Here is a 21,816-nt window from a genome sequence, read left to right as displayed (position 1 = left end):
TTTAATGCCATTGCCAAAAGTAATTGAAGTACGGCAATAAAACGGAAATAACTTGATATTAAAAAGTGGGGTGGGGGGGGTGGGGGCAGAAGCTGAGGCAGGAGACACCACTTGGGAGACAGGTTCGGCAATAACACAAGGAGAGCTTTTCATTCTTAATACATCCAAGAGCCCCTACTGACGGCCTCCTTCATCTGTTTGCCTCCAGCAGTGCGGCGCAATGTTCCAAAAACACGGACATTAAGTCAGAATTCCACTTCCGCTTGACTCCTCTTAGATCACGCTCACGAGGAGTCATACACCTGGTGCTATAAAGGCAATTTAAGAATTTCAACACTATCATATGAGCTTTTTCAGAGGAAAACATTTCTGCACATATTTAAATGGTGAAAAGTTTTTGTTTTTGTTCTGAGCAATACAGTCCATACTAACACTGTTAGTATTTAGCATATGTCATTTGTGCAGAAATCTTTGAACAACTGAAATAATAAGTTTAAACCCAAAAATTAAGTTTGTCATACCTCTCACACACACACACACACACACACACACACACACACACACGGAGTCTGAAACCGCTTGTCCTAAGAGGGGTCGCGGCGAGCCGGAGCCTAACCAGACAACACAGGGCGCAAGGCTGGATGTGGAGGGGACACAAGCAGGATGGGATGCCAGTCTGTCACAAGGCACCCCAAGCAGGACTCAAACCCCAGACCCACCTGAGAGCAGGCACAGGCCAAACCCACTGCGCCACCATGCCTCCCTTTGTCAAAACTGTAAGGTTTTTTCAGTCCAGAAAAAGCTTCACTTTGCACAAATACCCATTTATTTACTGAAGACGTTACCTTGGCCATGACATTCCTCCTCACGAGAATCATGAATGTTGAAATGAACACTGGCAATCTGTTTACCAGGAATTTTGTTACATGGGCGTGGTGGCGCAGTGGGTTGGCCCGGGTCCTGCTTTCCAGTGGGTCTGGCGTTCAAGTCCCACTTGAGATGCCTTGTGACGGACTTGCGTCCCGTCCTGGGTGTGTCCTCTTCCCCTCCAGCCTTATGCCCTGTGTGCACGGGTTAGGTTCTGGCTCCTCACGACCCCGTATGGGACAAGCGGTTCAGATAATGTGTGTATGTCTGTGTGTTGTTATATGGGGTCTAAGAAAAAGGATTTTTGAAAAATGTAATTACATTTTAAGTACAAAAAGTCCTTCCCTATTTGTTATAATGTATGTTTATGAAATGCCTAAATACTGTCGACAATGAAGAGAGTACAGCAAAACAACACATTTCCTAGTTTGTAGGGCACATGGTAATAGAAATTAAGCTAGACAATTTGAACCATGACTTAAAAAGGAAAACAACAATAGCCCCCTCCACAAAGTCATACTTGTGTGGTCAGTATAAGACTAATGACCCCAGTTTGTTTGTGTCTCCAGGCAATCGTGTGTACATTTCCTTAACATTATGTCATCTGACTCGCTGCACATTTTATTTAGCTGAAATAAAGCCACTGGTTTATACTTTTTATTTAAGCAAGCGGCAATCAAATCATACATGACAGTGATAGCCACAAAGAGACATACACTTCTTTGTTTTACTTAATGAAATGCAAACATATTGAGTATGAAGGTCCAACAGCAGTCGAGGGGATGAGAGAAGGATTGCTTCATGGTGTATTATCCTATCTGCCTGTCTACCCCTCACCCTTTCCTGCAATTTATTGTGCAAACTAGTCAAAAAAAGACATATGCAGGAAAGTTGCAGACACACTCAGTTGGAAAAAGGATCAGGAAAGACATGCTTAAATGTGGAATAAAGATATGAAGATAATGTTTGAAACAGCTGGTCAAAATTGTTTAAAATAAATGGAAAAGACCTGCACTCACTGTGAAGAAAGTGGGGTATTTTTACGGTTTTACTAAAGCCACCAAACCAGATCTTGAGTAAATGTAGTTTGTGCTTTATCTCAACATAATATCTATCAAGTAGGCAAACTGAAAAAAACTGGGCCAAGAAAGCACTTGTAAGCTTGTGGCATGAAGTTCAAATACATGCAACACTACAGTACTCAGTCAGTACAGCAGGGTACAGCATGGTACTTGGTCTCTTTTGCGATACCGCCACACTCTGAAGTAAACTGCATGCTTCACAACTGTGAGTTTTTCCTTGTTTCCATCTGATGCTCTTGCCTGTGAATGTACTGACTTTACCTATTTTAAATGCGCCTTCTATGTCTCTCCACACATTTCTTAAATGGTTGCCAAAGCACAGAGGCAGAATCGCTACGGAAGTTGAACATTAACGCTTGTAATCGCCTGCCTAAATGTGGGGAAGGAGGGGCACTTGGCACGAAACCGGCCTTGAGTTCCGAAAAGCAAATCCACGGTTAATGGTTAACTGGAATAGAGAGTGATATCAGAGAATATGTAAAGGGACCTTTTCACAGCGCCTTCTCCTCTGTGTTGTGGACAAACAGATACTGGTCACCATAGAAAAGGAGCCTGCTGGAGCTTTTCTGCAGACAGCACCTCCTCAGCTACTTCTAGGGCAAAGTAATGGGCACCAGCCATGGCCCTCAGTGCCACGACGACATGTGTGCGACGATGCATCCGAAAAAGAGACACGCAGTGGACACAAGGGCTCCTCTAGGTGCTGCAATACTCTTCAAGTCTCTAGCTGTCTTTTCCTTCAAGGAGCCTGCGTACTTCAAGGCATGGGCACAAAAATAGCACATTTACTGTGAAGCCCAAGTTGAAACAGCCACTAACTGACAGATGATGAGCAACTGACTGCCTATGAGACAAAGAGGGAATGTACATCTGCACATTGATGCCATGAACTCTGGAAACCCACTGAGAACAGCTTCAAGGGGGCAAACATGCCACGTCAAGGGTCAGAGTGTTCCAGGGTTCGAGGTGCTCCGCACTCAAGTTTTCATTGCATAGAGAGGCTGCAGCTGTAGGAGGAGAGCTGCTGTACCAAACCCAAATGCAAAAACCTTCTGCAGAGCAACACACCTCACCATTTTGGTTAGGTACCTGCTACAGCACTAGTGTAGAGTTGCACAGTGTAGTTACTGACTAAATGGTTTCTGTGCCACACAATGTATTCTCTCTCTCTCTCTCTCTCACACACACACACACACACACACACACACACATCTTTTATTTAAACTATCTGGAGAGTTGAATTAGTCAGCTTGTTATGAAGGATTGTAGGGGTGAAGGTGTTAAAGAGGTTCTTGGAATACCACAAAATGTTCTTCACGACTTCTGGAGAATGAGCAGGGCACAATGCATGTTCTGCTTGGCCTGACTCACCCAGACACTGGCTCACACTCAAACAAAGTATCGTCTCCCCTTCAGCTTGAGCCCTCCAACCAAAACACATTAAAACAACTAGCTCCTTGCACAGCTGGGGTGTCTCTGTGTGTCGCTAACCCTTGGTACGAGGCAGGCAATGCAGCCTGCACACTGTTTCCACCCCATTCTGTTTGCTATCAGCCTCAGATGGTATCTGCGATCCTGTCGTGGAAAGACAATGGGCGGCGTTTTGCTTAGTGGGGGATCTACCTTTTGAGCAAACGCATATATTGCTCGTTGGTGTTCTTCTCATCCTGGTCAATTTCCCTACAAAGGTCCTACTCCCCCAACCTACTGATAGGGCGCAGCTCTTGTCTGCAGTGCACAGTGATGGCTGCAGAGCAACACAGACTATGGCTTCACCGGCCCACTAGCAAAGACAGGCTTTCCCAAAAAAAAAAAGGTTTTACATTCTGCAGTTCACAACAGCAACTTGCCAAACACACACACACACACACACACACACACAAATGGGCAAATACAAATCATCATATACAAGGATACTGTGAACGTTAAAAACAGGATTCTGTTCAACTAACCAAACCGGTACACCTTGCTTCAGGGGCAAACTACAGCTCAGCGGTGCCTTGTGATTGCCATAGGAGGCAAAGAACAGAAGACAGATACACAAGAGACCACTTTGAGTGCTTTCAATATGAGAGACAAGAAGAAATAAGGTAAACGGAAATAAACTGAGGAATTCCCCATTTTCACACCCAAGGCCAGCTGTGATACTATGAGGTCATGATGGTGACACCCAGAGTGACAACAAGGCAGTAACGGTCTACTGGAAACCTCCTCATAGAGCCTTTTCGCCCACAGATGTGTGGCCACATTCATGAGTTCGCTGGTGCGATGCCATCAGGATGTCACTGTCTCCTGAAGACTCCTACTTCCAGTCTGCCAAGCGCAAGCGAACAACAGAGGAACAGGCTTGTTAATGCACGTTTTTAGTGTGGGATGCATGTACCATTATCTCTTTTTTGAATAACGGTGTGTGGGTGCTGGGCCCAGTTGCAGGGACACGTACTGTTATAACCAAAGCAGCAATACAACTCAGCCACTGAGTACATCCCATTATGTACAAGTGATCCGTGTTGAAAACCCAGCTTCATTAAAACATAAGTAGCCATGGGGCAAGACTATGAAGGAAAGCACATGTCTGCTTCTCACTCAGACATAGTATTAAGAGATTTCTTAAGCTACTCCCTGAAACATTCAGAACACTACAAGCACAGCTTGAGAACATACTAGAATTCAGGAAAGAAATTAATTACACGGTCATAAGACACCAATATCACTGATCAACGAATCACATACTTTTATAGCCTTTCGCTACACACTTGTAAAAATAGTTCAAACATCCTGATTTAACGCCATTGAAGGACTCCCTCTCTCCATTAAACAAACAGTAATTCAGAGCCATAGAAGTGTCCTTTGAAATATTCTTCATTTTAACAATGCTTAGCAAAACCTGATAAAATTTAAGCATTTAAGTCAGGTCATGTATGCATGAAAGCACTTTGCTGAAGGGGCAGGAATGAAGCCTAGGAGAAGGATGCAACGCTATTGCCCGGAAGAAGCAATGCAGTGTGGGAAAGGATATGACTCACTTACAGAACACAGCACACACAGAAAAGGGATGAGACCTGGCCACCGTACACATATACAATGCGATGTGGCAAAGGAACAAAACCCACCTAATATAGACACGTAGTGCATGGATTTCCTTCTCCAGCTTCCGATTCTGGTCGAAAGCCCAGTCCCTCTCCTTCCGTACTGCATCCAGCTCCTCCTGTTAATTCAGCACAATCACAGAGCCAACCATTACATCAAGGGGAAAAAAAAAAAAAAGATTTTTTTTCTAATTATTAAGTTCACCAACATTACGCTCAGGTGTGAAGTAATAAAAGACAAAGCAACTTTTACAAGCTCGTGTTTTGGTTAGTAATCACTGTCCTCAAGGTTGTGTTTGTTTAGCATCCACACTGGCATCAAAATAATTATATTTCATTGCTTTAAAACAGTTGTGATCCACTATTGCAAACTTTGCATCGGTGAAAACAGAAAATAAATAAAAACATACAGTGGAATGGATGCTCCAAATGCTAAAATATTTATTTTATGCATTTCTGTTAATCAATTAAAAAGGAATTAAAGTTTGAGTTTATTTTCAGACTATTACTGAACGTATTAATTGTGAGAGTGCTGCGCATTTCAACAGGACTTTACGACTGTTGACAAAAGAATGGCCTCAATCAGGTGCCAGCAGCTTTCCCTGCACTTTAATTCAGCCCATGAGGGAGGGAACAAGAAGGCAAAAGGGGAGACACAATGTGCTCAATGCTTGGGCCAAATGCGCTGGGCCATTCGCTGCCTACTCAGTGTAGTGCTGATGAAGAAGGACTGGTGCCACTTAAAACCTGTGATGCAATTAAGTCCCAACTAAGTGAAAGCCGTTCAAACAGATGTGTTGACTGCGTCCCTGTGTCTCATAGAGACAACAGAGGCTGCCTGAATCAACGAAGCAAGCAGTGCAATGACTGCTTGCATTCTTCAACCTATGTGATAAGGAGGCAGGAGGGGGGAGCACTAAAGTATGAACATTTCATCAATAGTGTGAGAGGTCAGGTATTAGGGTCAGAGCCACAAGAGTGCCAACAATCTTGGGATCTTATACTATGTATTGAGAAGGGGTGGAAAACTACTCATACTGTTGAAGCATTACAGCACAGACTATCCCCTGTTCTATTTCACTGTTGCTCCTATTGCTCATGCTACTGTCTCTACAGTACAGTTTTCTTTTTTGTACTAGACATTATATGAATTTTTTAGCATTGTGTATATTGTCTGTGAATATAATATATTTGTGTAATTTGTTACCAGACTATGGCTTGTGTACTGCAATGTCCTGTGTTTGCACTCACCCATTTGTAACACACTGCACCGTATGTTCTATTTGGCACGGAGCTCCAAAGAGAAACAGAATTTCGTTCTCCCGTGCGTGATTTCACAGGTGGAACGACAATAAAGTTGATTTGACTTTTGACTGAGGAGTCATAGCAGTTTTTTCCCCATCACAGAACGATGCAGTCCTTTCCTACTCTCTACAGTAAGCAAAGTGCAGCAGATCAGTTTTCTCATGTTAACTGTGAAACACATTGCTGTGAACACACGCATCATTTAGCCAAGGGTTATTTAGTTTCAAGTTTCAGCAGAGCCACCTGTAGCGTGTGTCTTGTGCTTTCACTCAAACTGGTCATCAACACCAACACTGTTCATCCTTAACTGAATAAAAACTGTAATTATTGTCAAATTATGAAGTGAAGGATTATTGTACAGCCTTACAACATCTGACCTGTCCTTTGACACCTCTAGTAACTAACTCAGCACTATGTGAGCCACACAAGACCTGGGTGGTGGTGTACATAGTCTTTTTTTAGGGCCTCACACATTTTCACACCCTTTCTAGTTGCTAAGAACTCTGTATGGGCCTTGGCTCTCCCCTGTGCTTGCCAGGATGCCCTGATGGCGTTGGCTGTGCTCTCCTCGCTGTCGCCCCCGACTGAGGCGATTGCTTTCTTTACTCACTGCTGGGGATAAGGCAGCACCAACGGAGACTCACTGTGCTCCTTGCGACTGGCAGCAAGCCCTGGGGAAGTGCCCATGTGGCAACACACAAAACTGGTCATGACTTTCAGTACAATTCGGACAATTCACCATGCACCAAAGTGGAATATGACAGAGCAGTAAAACCCACTTTGTAGCCAGAAAGGCCATGAGCATCCACAAAAAGGCACAATAGTCTCTTCCTGTGGAACGAAAGCAAAGCAACACTGAAGTGTATTTCCCCATGTGGAATACCCGGTACTGCCACTCATACCGTGGTCCTTTCTTCCAGGGTGAGAGAGAACAGCCGAGCAAAACCCATACATGTAGCAGCTGCAGTGCACCCACATGAGAAGAGGTTCAAATGCCAAGAATGTAGCTAACCAGAAACATACCCCACCCCTTTACTTGTATATTTACAAAGAAGAGTAATGCACACAGAGCCTGGGGAAGCAATATGGTGAGTATTTTGCATCCAATGTGCTCCTGTCAGTCACATCTGCTGTGTGGACTGTAATCAAAGTTGAATACATTGTGTTGATGCTTTTCGAGTTGCATGATTCAATTAACAAGACCACTACAGGAACAGAATGGCCTAAGTTGTAAATTAAACAATCAGCAACTATCTGAACTGTAAAGTTCTTGCCATTATTCTGAAAATATTACTCTCAATATTGACTTAAATGAAGCTATATATATATATTTTTTTAAATATAATTACTGTGCTTTATGTAAATGTCCAAGATAAGCAATTCCTTGCTGAGACAACTGGACTGGTTTGCTGGGACAGGAGGATGATGTTCGTTCAGCTGTAACTTTGTTCTAGGCTCAGCAAGGCATAGGGGAGGAGGGGTTCGGAACATTAGATGGAGAACCATACTGCTGAACTGGGATCCCCGCTTCTACTCAAGGTGCAGTATTGAAAAGATTCTCTCTCTGTGGGCCGGAGCAGCTTAAATAGGGCAGTCATGGTAACAATTAGGTAAACAATCATAGCCAATGGTGGTTAGACGTGTCAGGGTTTGTTAGCTGCACCCATGACAGGCTTCCTGGTGTGTGTGTGGCTCCGTGTCACATCCACTAACAAAGTTTTTAATTTGTTATAGACATCAATACCTAACATTCTGTAACACTAGAAATAAAAATGTCACTGGGCAAATCAGGCACTTTATTTTTCCTAGATGTAGTGAAAGTTCTTGGTTATAGTGAAAGTGTCTATGCATTTTCATATTTTCGGCAGCATTTTTGTCTAATATTACATTACTGTACTTCTGTCAGCTGTCCTTTGTGGATCTCACTGTCTATTATTTTTGACCAGTCTGAGTATTATTCAAATTTTTCCCACTCTTGCTGAAAACATACTTCCCTAAGTTCAGAAGATGGTAAAAACCAATTAAAAAAAAAGTGTTAAGTAAGTTAAATAAGTAACTTTTTTCCTCGTATTTGTGAGAGTTGAATTTCATAAATGTCTATAAGAGTTCTAAATTTTTCTTGAAACGGTCAAACTGGCAAGTCCTGAAAAGCTATTAGATTAGTCATTCAGCCCATTCTACTTATGTACCTGTTTTTGTACTTCTGTACAGTTTGTGTGCTGTGTTTTATTAAACAACATGTTGCGCAGCTGTGCTTTAATAATTGCATGCATGTATCAAAGCCTTCTGTCTGTGGTGGGATGCAATTTTGTTTACTCTGAGCTGTACATCGTTTTGGGAGAAAAGCCTTTGCCAAACACAAATGTAAATTTAAGTTGGTTCCATTTCATTCAATTAAGCATATGGACTGGACTGTGCCAGCAGGAATGGCACTTTGTGTTTTACTAAGTGATGGGAGCAAGAAACTTAAAATTTATTCAGCTCCATAAAGCTACCCCCTATAGACAGTACAAAATGAGAATTTTTGCTACTGTTGTTGTTTTTGAGATATTAACAATTATGTTTCTCAGACTGTGACATTAGCCCCCAAACAACCACAGACACCCAAATTCAGCCTTTTTTTTTTTTTGCACAAGGTCAGTTCAAATGAACATCTCTTTTACATTTCAGGACATTAATGGTTACAGTAATAGCAAGACAGATATACAGTGAAGTGCAATTTAAATGGCAGAAAACGGCCCAAACGCAGCACTAAGAAAACGTGAGGTTTTCTATCTGTGCTCTTTGTGGGGGGTTAAAACTAATAAACTGTCACTTTTGAAGATATTGGATGATTATGTGATGCGTGTACCCCCCACAGAGCAGAGGGCCACATGCGTCACACAATCATCAAATTTTTTCAAAAGTTTAAGGGTGAGAAATGTAGTGTGAACAGCACAAACATAGTACTAAACAATTTGAATTCAGGTGTCTACGCTGCTGTCGGGGGGGGGGGGGGGGGGGGGGTATTTATCACAGCCTGTATAAAAAATAAAAAATAAAAAAACAAAAAAATTATTGTTAATATCTCAAAAACAACAGCAGCAGAAATCCTACTTTTCAGGCACAAAACAGCATAAACTAATCATGTTTGGTTTTTCCCCCCATTTGTGCTGTGTGTAGGGGGGGCCAGCTTCACGGAGCTCTGCTATTCTTTTGAAAACACGTGGGACTTTGTTCTCACACAGGGTATTACTGTACATAATCTGGTTGTTTCTTCTCCTAATCTAACAATATCAGAGTCACTATCAGTTATGATCTCTGCATGCCACTTGCCAATATCAATTGCAGCAAAATCATTACAACATGATATTTGGTGAAGAGTCGAAGTAGAACCCCAGCTTAAAGAGGCGCTTGACGTCTTCCAATTTCATTCAAGTCGTGGCTCTGCTGACAATTATAAAAGCTGTTTTAAGGCAAACCCTGGATGGGATCGTGCCTCTTCAAACTAAGGTTGTAAATGAAGAAGCACTGCGAGTGGCTGAACAAAACAAGATGTTTGCTTCAATGAGAATGCTGTGGAGTGTAAATGAAGGTTCACTAAACTACATATATATTGTTGTGTGTGGTATTGTGTTTCGCTACGCTGCCCACCTTCGCTTCTTGATTTCAAAAACATGACCGAACACTGAACAGTTGCAAGAATTTGTCAGAATCATGCTGACAATTTAATTATGAGTGGTTGATGCAAATTCCAAAATGTTATCAACAAAACCTTGTTGAATTATTAGACAAAATCACAGTGTATCTACACTGGGATTTTTAATTAAAAAAAAGAACAACAAAATTAGGATTAGGTTTATAGGTAGTTAATAATGTCGTCTGGCTTTTACATCCGTTTAACAACTGAATTGAAGCTTCAACAGCTTACAGTCCATAGCAGGGACTCTGGCCCAACAGGTCACATTAATGGCAGGTGGGTGGGGTTGGGCTGCAAACCAAAACTGTCCCCTGCCCGACTACTCTCCATGTGCAACCTTTGCCTTCAAAATAACACGCCGCGAGCCCTGGAGTCTCACAATCATTAGAAGTGCTGGGGAGCGGACACCTAAGCCAATGAGAACTTCAAAAAGAGGTTAACCTCTTAAATCAATATGTACTTTTCTCCAACAGGGAGGTGGAGCGAGCTTCAAAGACCATTTCTTTTAATCGCACGCATTTATCAGCATTCATCAAAATATTAACAAAATTAGGCTGACAAAGTGGAAAATGTTAACCCTTTGTCATTAGGCTCACATACAGAAATACACATTGACCTTTTCCAAAGGCATTTTTCCAGGTGATCAGACATCATGCAAAAACCCCAAGAGAGGGGAGGCATCTGGGATTCTGAAGGCCTCCCTTGGGGGGGACAACTGAGCTTTTGGAACTGCTTCAGTTCTTTTGGCTAAATTCTGCTTTCGACACTGTGGCCTGGGATCCAACATCAGGAGCAATAATTCTTTAATAATGTCTTAATAATAAAGCTTACTACAATTATATTTTGGCCGGAGTCCACTTAATAAAATGTTTACCTGGTTTGTGCAAATCAGCTGAAATCTTACCATGTTACAACTGTATTTATTTACTTAATTTATCACAAGTAAATGAGCAAATGCCTTGCTTGATGTAGTTGCTCAGAACTGTCGGTACTGTACCTGGTATAGAACTCAACCATCCACGGCCTCACCTGGCAGAACAGCCTTCCACAACGTTGCAGTAGTTGTAGCAATGGCCCTGTGTTAATGTTTTACTGGTCAAAGAATGGGGGCAGAAAGAGCCGACAGGAATAAAGCCATAGCAGTGAACCTTCAAAGAGCAATCTTTATGGTAAAAGAGAAATTAGGTTTGCTATTGCCGATTTCAGACCCTACTCATCTCCTTTATAACACATCTCTATTTTTATAGCCTGCCTCTCTAGGAGCATAACCGTTCAGAGAACTGGCAGGATTTGCAATGCTTCCTAAAGTCAGCATTCATAAATATGTTCATAAACAGTCAGTGAAGGGGAAAAAGTACCGGACCAAACTTCAGTATATGTTTACAAACGTCCAGGGAAGCTCAACACGCAATTTTTCTTTTTAGTTTTATTTTGCATTACTGTTATTTTGGAACAGAGACCAGCTGTCAAAAAATGTGTTCAAATTTAATCTCTAAAACAGTTGTTAATCATTAACTTTTTTATGTCACATAACTTCTTAAATGCCTTTTGCAATGTATTAAAGAACAATTTAACAATGTAGCTTAATTGCAGAAATGTTACAAAAGAGAGAGATGTAATAAATAATGCAAGTTTGGTATCCTATTAAGGCACTGAGTAAAAGCTGAGTAAGGAAAGTGATCTTGAAAAATAAAAACAGTCAAGTCCTCCTAGCATTCCAACCCAGAGAAACAAGTATGGTAAGTGCCACTGAGTGGAATTCAACTTTTCATGGTAAGCGAGGGTACGGAAGTGGTTAACTATGGCCTTCTCCCACACCTCTCTTTGGATTGCAAAGATGGGGAAGTGTGGAAACAGAGCATACCCTGAGCCCAACTCGAACCTATGCCGAAATGCACAGCTCCGGCATGGTGCGCCACCAGGACTCCCGGTGATAAGCACTACAGTGTATGCGAAATGTAGAAATGCAAAGCAGAGAAAATGAGGTGAATTAGAAGGCTTATAGTGGCACAGGGAGGTGGAGGCAGCTCCACTGTCAATCCCTAAGAGAAAAGCTGGAGAACAAACACAGGTGGTTCAGCACTGGAAGCAGCGCTACAACAGGCCACTTCAGAGGACCCAAACAATGATGAGTCCTCACCCCTGCCCTGCACACTCACCCCCACTCACCCCTTCCATTCAGAGCCTTCCACAGCCACTTATTTTGCACCCGCTAGAAATAGGCCTGGGAGTTGACTGTTTACTGAGTGTTCCTCTGAAATTATAAGATCCAAAAGGCGCTCACAAATCGAGACACGTCAGCAACAAACAGTGCTGAGGAAGGTCTCTACATAAATAAATCAACCTTCAAATCATCTAGAAATACCAGAGCTGATGCGCTTAGTAGAGGAGAGAAAAAAAAAACAAAAAATAAAACACGACTTTCATGAAAAGCCAGGAGGAATCATATGGAATAACACCATTTTCATGCACTTCACAGATGGAAAAAGTTAATTCAAAAAAATCTTGAGATGTCCTACATAGTAAAAATACTAAATAGTGATTATTACTTTCATTAAAAGAAACCTTAGGTTGCATGCTCTCTGTAAAACACAGGAAAGAAAACTCTATCTTTATTGACATCAGTACAATATTGTACTGCATTAAATTTTTCTACTTTTTTTAAAATCAGCAGATGAAGATGATCATATCAAGATTAACTGCATTGCTCAAAGACTCCATTCTGGGACTTGTATATACAACCTTTTGGTCACAAGTGCAGTTACTTAGGCATTATATTACTCTCATCAATTATACGAACAAAAAATGATTTGCAAAATGAAGCTCAACACTCTGCTGAATAAAGGAAGAGTATTGTGGCAAACACTAGAAGTGGAATTAAATATGCAGATAATTCACAAGGATCAAAAATAATTTGAGCAAATGAAATTATTCAACCCAGAAGAAACTAAATATATTCAGTACATAAAAATATGAAAGAATAACCTGACTGCAGAGGAGGATTTTTCTTATATAGACCTTCTGCTTCCTACCATTTTAATCCTCTTTAAGGACAAAGTTTTATGCTGCTCTTATTTGATTTCTTTAAAAAAGCTTCACCAATGAGCGAAGCTCTGATTCCTTTTCAAATTGTTTTGAGGATCTGTTCTCAGTACTGTCGACTAATTTTATGACAGCTGTTCCTATTTCATTTTAAATTAAAAACCCAGCTCTGTAATCCCAAGAGTCAATTTATAATTAAGGGGATTTATAGAAAAACCAAGCGCTACATTAATAACAAAATTTAATATATTTTATATTAAGCCAAAAATGAAGCCCTGAGAAGAAAATACAGAAAACGTGTTAATGTGACTACCTTTGCGCAACACACTGGACATTTAGATAAATAGCATGATACTGCTGTACATCAGCAATTGTGCCGAAAATTGTCACCACGTGAAAATGCCTAGTCACAAACAAGCTTTGCTAGTCACTGTTACATATGTTCCGGGTGACTAATGAATAATTTTATCAGTGGAATTCACAGTTCCTGCCAAGGCTGTTTCTCTTTATCATACAGTTACTGATAGAGAGTGAGAAAATTAATAGGTATGAACAAAGCAAACAAACAGAATCAGGTAAATGAGAATAAAAAATAAAACATTTGAAGAAAAAAAAAAAAAAAATTAAAAAAAAAAACCATATCAGCCCTTCAGTACTAGTGCACCTAACTTGTACATGAAAACACAGGCTACACGACTACCCAGTAATCCGACTGGCTATTAGTATCTGATGTTAAAAAAACCGAAAAACTCCATCATTCTTTTTTTTTTTTTTTAAAAATGTTCACATACATGAAAACCTATCTTCAATTTCAGCATCACTGCTGTGAGACATATTCTTAATTCTTAAACTTACCTTTATGCAAAATGAAGTACAGTTCCCAAACACCTACAGTTACCGGACCCAGGGTAAACACTTTGATCAAAGGGTACAACAGCAATAGGAAGGATAACTGGCAACCTTCAACTTACACGTCCTTTACCACTATGCTGCCTAATGCACCTCACACGGAAACTTAAAAAGCCTCACTGCCCCAAACTCATCTTTGCGAAGGCCACTTTCCTTTGGATTGTCTAATGGTCACATTTATAGCACTCCACATTAAGCTGAAGGGCCTGGGCTTCACCAGATAAAGGCTGCAAATCAAACAGGCCCGTGTTTATCCTGTACCTTGCTGGAGGGGTTGTGTGGCATTACGGCTTGCTCTTCTCGACCTAATTTCAAATCCTCTCAAATATGCGGCTACCAATACCCTCGGTCAACAGTTTTATTGCTGAAAAATCGTTGTAACAAGGGCCAGAGCAAGCACTGGCCACAACAGAGCAAACATCACAGGTGTGTGACATGCACCTTTTAAGTAAATGAAAGCAAACGAGGCCAGAAACACGCTGAAACAGCTCCGTTGAAAGTACAGTACATGTCTTCCCTGTTAGCATGACGTACAGGGGGAGATCGCTTTTCATATCTAAATAGAAGCTGAGGCAGGACAGGCCGTGTTTAAAGACAGAATTGTTGGCAAACAGGCCCACGGTGCCTGGGCGGCAATGGTGCGCACAGCCCATATATCGGTGAGCACTGTGGTGAAGGAAGCCCACGCTTTGTCAGCTTAATTCGTCCTAGTTCTCCATAAAGGTAGATTTACCTTGCGAGCACGTTCTTCGTTGTTTTCGCCAGTCAGGTGTCTCGAGTTATTTGCCCAAGGCCGGCTCTGCTCCCTTACTTGATGAAGATCCTGCTCCAGTCGCTTGCACTGTCGAGAAGAGAAAAGTGGAGAAAGAATCACTCAGAATACATTAGCAGAGAATGCGCCGTGGCCGCAGAAAAGCCGCATCAGCACACATGCATGTGTGCATGCGTGCAAGCGGCCTCGCGGCCGCTTCCCTTGCGTTTCTAGGCAGTGCCGGGGAAGCAGACCTACAGCTTGTCAGCTTTATTTGTTGTGGTTCCCCACGAGAGGGGATTCACTGCTTAGCCTGTATTTTATTATGTGTTTCAAATACACACTTTGCATGTTTTCATTTGAAAATTATTGAAAGCTAACCAAAAGCAGTACAACCTGGGCATAAACAGCAGAAATCCACAAATGCTGTGTACCTCCCATAATGGAGGATGCTTAGATAATTCTTCTGGTCTGGGGCCATAATCCTAAGACAATGTGTTAACCAGAGGGCCTCAAAGCACCCCTTCCTCGAGCCCAAGGGTAGCCTTCAATCACATGCCTCTCCAGTGCTTCTCCAAACAGTGCACCCCGGCACACAGAAGCTGTAGTCTAGCAGCTGGGCTTGCGACAACAGCATGGACACACGATTCACACACACACACACACACACACACACACACACACACACACACACACACACACACACACACACACACAAAGACCAGGTCTTGACAAAAGCCCTGTGTTATTGTAAATGCTTGCACTCTCCTCTGGCCCACATGTGGCTTCTCCCTGCTCATTGCATTCCGGGACTGAGGGACACTCCCCTGGAATGTAAACCATCTTTGCTCTCTGACAAGTCCTACAATTTTTGACATCCAGCCTCCTCAGTCCTGGGTGCCTGGGCAAACAAGCACCTCTGCCCGGGACCCAGTTCCTGTCCCATTCCACGGCAGACTGAAATAATAGCACACTCAGCCAGGCAAAACACAAAGCCGCTCTTTGGTGTCTGCTTGAGTTATGGCTTTAAGGCAACAGATGTTTGGAAGCTCTTGAGAAAATGTATTTCAATCAGAGCGAGCCTCTTCATTTACACAGAGGCCACTCTCTGCCCCTGGGTCAAAAGCAGCATGAGCTGCAGCCAGTGAACACTGCGAAGCCAGAGCTCAGTTTTACCAATGACACCATTTGTTTCATTCACAACCAGTTCATATCTTACTGACCTCATCTGGTCTATATTATTATCGTTATTGTATTAAAACATTCATTCAGAAAATTCACAATATGTTTATGCATATTTACGTATATTAAATTTATATGTGTGTGTATCTACGTATGTACATAACTATTCTTTATTTCCACAGAGATGGAATTGCCTTCATTAGCATTTTTTCATTCGTCAGATGCTTTTCTTAAAACATACAAAAAATGGTAAAATTTGGCAAGGAGGGAGGACAAAATAAAGAAGTTGTTCTTTGGGTTAATTACAATGTGACAAAGCAAGTAAGAGTTATTTCCCACAATGCTCCCTGGGCTTTTCATATTCCTACAAGCCATGTGGATATGGCAGCAAGATAATCCCTCTGAGATGAAGCGAAGGATACGAGAAGCAGCGGGGGAGGCAGAAATCCTTCAGGATGGAGCATGGATGGACCCCTTTCTCTAAAGGATTAGGTCAGGGCTTGCAACATACTTCTAAAATTGCCCCAAAGATGGGCACCTGCCCTGTATAAAAGAAGGGCAACCCTTTTTTTTGGCTCTTGTCAGTCTGTGGTTGTTCTAATATTAGGTGACTTGAGGTTGAGCTCTTCAATACCCCCACTCAACCTCGTGTTCCACTGAGCAACAGTGACACTACTCTGAACATCCGCCAGGCCTCTCACCCCACAAACATACGGGTTCAAGTCAATGCACAACATCAGCGCTGGGGAATATTGCAATGGGAGCAGATGTCAGTAGGAAATTGTTTTTCCCTGTTAATCACAGTATTGGCGTGACTGTCTTATACGTTACTACAATATCTATCTTTCACTACAATAGCGTGATGATGAATAGCAGTACTGTTCATTTCACTCACGGACTCATTCCATCTCTATGAGATTTCTCTTTTAAAATACTACTGTATAATTTAAATCAATAATATGCTTACATCTATATTAAATGGAAGATGATACATTAAAGACATCTCAATTTTTAGGAATTTTTTTTTTTTTTTTAAAAAAAAAAAAAGAGCGTGAAATAGAGAGACTGACAATGTTTTTATTGTACTGGATGAATGTGAGAAAAGAATATCCAGAGAAAACAGCAGCCCATTTGTGAAGAACCTGTGTGTTTCAAACACAGTCTGGTACATTTATCATTAAATCATTCATGGCATCACACTGAAATACAGAGACAAAGTTGAAACTGTCCTCCAGTGAACATGGAAAAAAAACTCCATGGAAATAAAGAGGCTGAAATACGACAAGACAGTAAAACGAAGCCTGAAGAATAAGGAGTGGGTATAAAAGTTTAAGGTTCTGGAGATGCTCCGACAGAAGTTGGTCAAGAGAGCACGAGATGAGCAGGTATAGTGCCAGTGGATGAAGAATGAAGATGCTGATATTGATGCGGTATAAAACTGGAGTGTGAAAAGGTGGTGCCCAGTAAAAATAAGGAGCCTCAGGAGAGGTAATTGACAACATTCTATCTAGACCTTAAGGAGAAGCTAATATTTCCTAACAAACATGTCTCTCGATATTGGATTTCCATATTGAAGACTCATCTATAATTCTCAACTATGGCAGGATCTTAAATTTCAGATTTACAACAATGAACAAAAGCAGAAAAATGCTAATAGAAAGCAGGTAAAAAGACCACAGATGAACGAGTACAACTCTCCCATCTCCAACCATTCCTCCTCTAATTCCACCAGCAGCTTTATTCTTTTTCTTTTTTAAACTAAAGGAACATCTGCATGCTTTTGCTCCTATTTATGTTTCGCATGAAGATGTGTCCATTACCTATTTATGCACAAACGTTCTTTTTCTCAGCGAAACAGCAAGCATTCCATGGAACCGTATTTGTTCAGTGGACATACTGTGTGCTGTGCTACCTTTCTTTCTCCGTCCTGCAGCTAATGCCTGCCTTTTCATTCTGCTTGGGGCTCCCTCGATACATTTAAGAATCCAGGCAGGCTACCCATAGGGAAGACAACAGGAAGGATGCACAGTATAAATATTCCCGTAAATCCAAATGCAATTTTACTGAATGTTAACAAAGACACTTTTATACCAGGGTCGACGGCCACCTGCCCACGTAAATTAGTTAAAGGGCACGTTTTGGATATTTGTCTCATACACCGTGGTAGTTTTGCAAAAGACCTGCTTATGACAGACGTTCCTGCTACAATTCTGCCTTTATCCAGCAGTTCCGCAATGCAGCCATTATTGTATTCAACTAAATAGCTCAATACCAAACGTTTCCTCCATCATGTCTTTACCGATTACACTGTCCCTTTGCATACTCTAATAAATCATAACACCTCACCAGATTAGCCTTATGATTCACAGAGCAAGTGATGCAACACAGTGGCAAAGAAAAGGAGAAGGTTGCGCTGCCAAAGACAGACATGGTATTTTCGTGAACTTGGCAGTGTTGTTTCTAAACAATACTGAAGGTCATCAGTATCCTAAAAAAAATGGCAATTTTCCCTAGTAGTTCATCAGTAGAAACTGCCATGCCCCTTCCGCACGCTTACAACAGAATTACTTTGTAAGAAAGTCGCTTCGGCATCTTGAATATTTCTGTATTGCGGTCAAACTGCAAAACCAGGATAATCGCCGAATATTTGATCAGGTCCATAATTAACAGAGATTTCAAATATTAATGTGACGTCTGGAAAATTCAGTAAAAGTGTCTGTCTTAGCAGTAAAGCAAGGCATAGGAATGATTTCCTGAAATTCAGAGACTCTTAAAATATGAAAACTTAAGTACACAAGTAAGAGCAAACTTTATATTGAGTAATGAAATAATTTAGAATAGTGCAAAGTATACAAAACAAGAAAAACATTGAAATTTCAATTAAAAACTGACGTAAACTCAACAACAAGAATAAAAACTTACCTGCTGATACTGTTCAAAACAAAATTTGTTTCACTTCAAGTCTTAAATTTGAGCTTGACAATCATAAAGCAATACAAGGCCTGTTTACCAACAAGCATATCTAGGCAAATACTGGCCCACTTTTGAACTTGAAGTACAATATCTCGGCGTCAATATTTGGCAGGCTCCTTGTTTGTTTTTATTTGACTGAAAATATGCATGCATGAAAGATATATCAAATATTTGAGGTTATGTAGTAGTATTTGTTCCCAAATAAGAGAGTAGTTGGCCTATTTGCTCAGCAATCTAATAAATGATTTAAGGCTAAATACATAGACAAATGGTGCTAAATAGACTAGTAATGAAAAACACATCTTATGCTGAGAAGAAAGGGCAGACGGTCAATATTTAAGCAGAAGTCTTCACTTTTACCAGTACAAAGGTTTCTGGCTCAGCACACAACAAAGTGTGCAAAGTGTTTACTCCTGCTCCAAATTGCGATTGACCCTTACTGTTATTTTATGCAGCTGCAGGGTGCAGCGTGGCAACACAGCGTGCAAGCCAAAGCAGCACTCCGCACTTACCCTGGTCAGGACAGCATCCCGCTCCTCAATGACAGCGTTCATTTCCTCTGCTGTGATCTTCCTCCTGCGTTCCTGGGCCTTCTGCAGCCGGTCTATGATCACAGCGCCACTACGCTCTATGTCCTGGGCCGAGTCAGCACTGTTGACCCGGTTCAGAAGGTCCTCCAGGTCCTAATGAGAAACATAAACCAGGCCATATATCACAGATACTTTCTTACAATGTACTCTTTAGTAGGAATTCAAATATCACTCGTATATATTTTACCTTAATTGGAATATTTGCAAAATACACACAGCTTTAAATCCCTTATTCTGGTACAGTTGCATACACTTATACCTCCTTAACAGGGTAAATTTGTTCTATAAAATCACCTCATTAGGAAAATTCCCTTTGTTCAGGGGTGAAATTACCATTATTTCTTACTGGTAAAAGGCAAATAATTGGTTCTCGGATAAAAAAAAAATGTATCACTGAAAATTCATTTCAGATACCAAAATAAAAGGTTTTGTCACATATTTTCTGAAAATAAAATTGTTTAAATTACAGTGAATACAATGAATTATTACTTATAACATGTCTTTTAATGTTATATTTAAATGTTGTATTTTATTACCAGCAACTTAACGTTGAAAAGTTGCTTTGGAGGATTAATAATAGTACGGAATCTACCATTTCAGTGGTGATTTATATTTACCTTAATGAATTGCTGTGATTGCCTGAGATTGTAAACAGTTGTTTCTGTTCTCTTGTTATGCGAAACGTACGACTGCGTTAATAAATCAAAAGAGCATAAAATAGCCTGACTGACACCACTGAGGAACAAAAACTGCATGGGTTTCAGACACCACGTGTTTACTTCTGTCCAAAAATGCGTTGAACAATATAAGTATGAATGGTGCTTATGTATATAGAACTGTCTAAACAAAAATGCAAAGTAGCGCAATGTTAACCCTGTGAAATATCAGAACAGAAGCTGAATAACATTAACCGTGTCCAAATACTGTCCAAAAATATGTACAGAAAAATAACCCTGTATCTATAGATCCTAACAGGAAGTTCTTGCAGTTTTAGAATAAAACTGCCATGGAACGTGAATGATGTGACAAAGAAGTGTTGACTTCAGTTTTTCCACAAACTAAGTCATCCAAAACAGTTGGGAAAGACAGGTGGTCAAAAGAAGCGCGAATCATCTCCAAAGGAGACAGCTTACCGCGTCATATTCTTCCGGGCTAATATTCTCCAGCCTGTGAAGGAGAAGAAAGCAACACGAAGCTTCTGTAAGTTGTGGTTCCCTGTAGTGGCAAAATGAGGTCACACCCAAAATCTTCCCCACCTCGAGTAATTGCAGTCTGTCCCCAAAGTCAGTGCTGCCACCCTGACATATTAAAAGCACTACCAGACCAAGCCATTATTCTTCAATAATGCCCAGTATATTCAGCACTGAGGGTGGACTGTTAAGTTATTAATGTTTACTGCTATAAGTGACTACAGGGATCAATTGTTCATATGTGCGGGAGGAAGGGAGGACAAAGCATGGCTGAAAGCTCCACTCACTTCGGGGAATCACTTTCTAGCTCTGCCGCATGGAAGGAAGGCAACCATAATTATGGCAGCAGTGCCCAAGGATACTGCCAGCGAAACACCTTCTCTTTCAAACAAAAGCTGAGGAGCTGTTTGAAGCGCACGACACACTCACATTTATGGGAAATATGCAACAAAGGAGTCGTGCACTTTTCAAACTAACGCTGGAGTCAACAGACAGTACATTTTCTTTAAATCTTTACAAAAAATGAGATGCTGAAACTAAAAGATAAAAATGCAGAAAAATCTATGAAAAATAAGCACATAGTAACAGTGATGAGTTTCACTATTGTATACATATTCATTTAGGTGATGCTTTCTCCAAGTTACCAGTGTTAGTCTATTTACAATTATTTACCCATTATACAGCTAGGTAATTCTACTGGAGCAATTTAGGGTAAGTACCTTGCTCAAGAGTACTACAGCAGGAGGTGAGATTCAGACCTGCAACCTTAGGGTCCAAAAGCAGCACCTCTAACCACTACGCTAAAAGCTGTCCCTACTAACATGTCCCCACTAACATCGACAGTGAACCCAGTATTTGCACAGTGCACTTCCAGAAATGGCTTTTTTTGTTGAGTGAAAGTGATTAAGAGCCTTGTAAAAACTGCAGCAGAAACAGATTTAACACACTGTGTTTGTGTCATTTATAAGAAACAAAAAAGGTACTTCTGACTCTGAGAGAGTATGGACACAGGTCCTCTACACACTTATCTCCAATAAGGTAAAAGTCAGTAATTCATTTGACATTGCTTGTAATGGTAGTAAAATAGCCACAACTGTTTGATTAATTGAAAAGCCTAAAAAAATCTATATCTCAAAGGTATCTGCAATTTTCAAGCT

At 41.0% G+C, this 21,816-nt stretch overlaps 1 protein-coding gene across 5 annotated transcripts in view; it reads right to left on the bottom strand.

Moving 5' to 3' along the window:
- Positions 1-21,816, bottom strand: part of mipol1 (mirror-image polydactyly 1) — a 69,261-nt gene that overhangs the window by 12,047 nt on the left and 35,398 nt on the right. For all 5 annotated transcript variants that reach the window (XM_018764085.1, XM_018764082.2, XM_018764083.2 and 2 more), the window contains 4 exons: positions 20,603-20,636; positions 19,392-19,562; positions 14,707-14,814; positions 5,063-5,157 (listed from right to left, as the gene is read on the bottom strand). In XM_018764085.1, the coding sequence (XP_018619601.1) occupies positions 5,063-5,157; positions 14,707-14,814; positions 19,392-19,562; positions 20,603-20,636 (408 nt within the window). The remainder of the gene's footprint in view (positions 1-5,062; positions 5,158-14,706; positions 14,815-19,391; positions 19,563-20,602; positions 20,637-21,816) is intronic.

This window comes from Scleropages formosus, chromosome 15 (genome assembly GCF_900964775.1).
Source record: "Scleropages formosus chromosome 15, fSclFor1.1, whole genome shotgun sequence".
In the NCBI taxonomy this organism is placed as follows: Eukaryota; Metazoa; Chordata; class Actinopteri; order Osteoglossiformes; family Osteoglossidae; genus Scleropages; species Scleropages formosus.
This window is presented reverse-complemented; position numbering and strand designations above follow the sequence as displayed.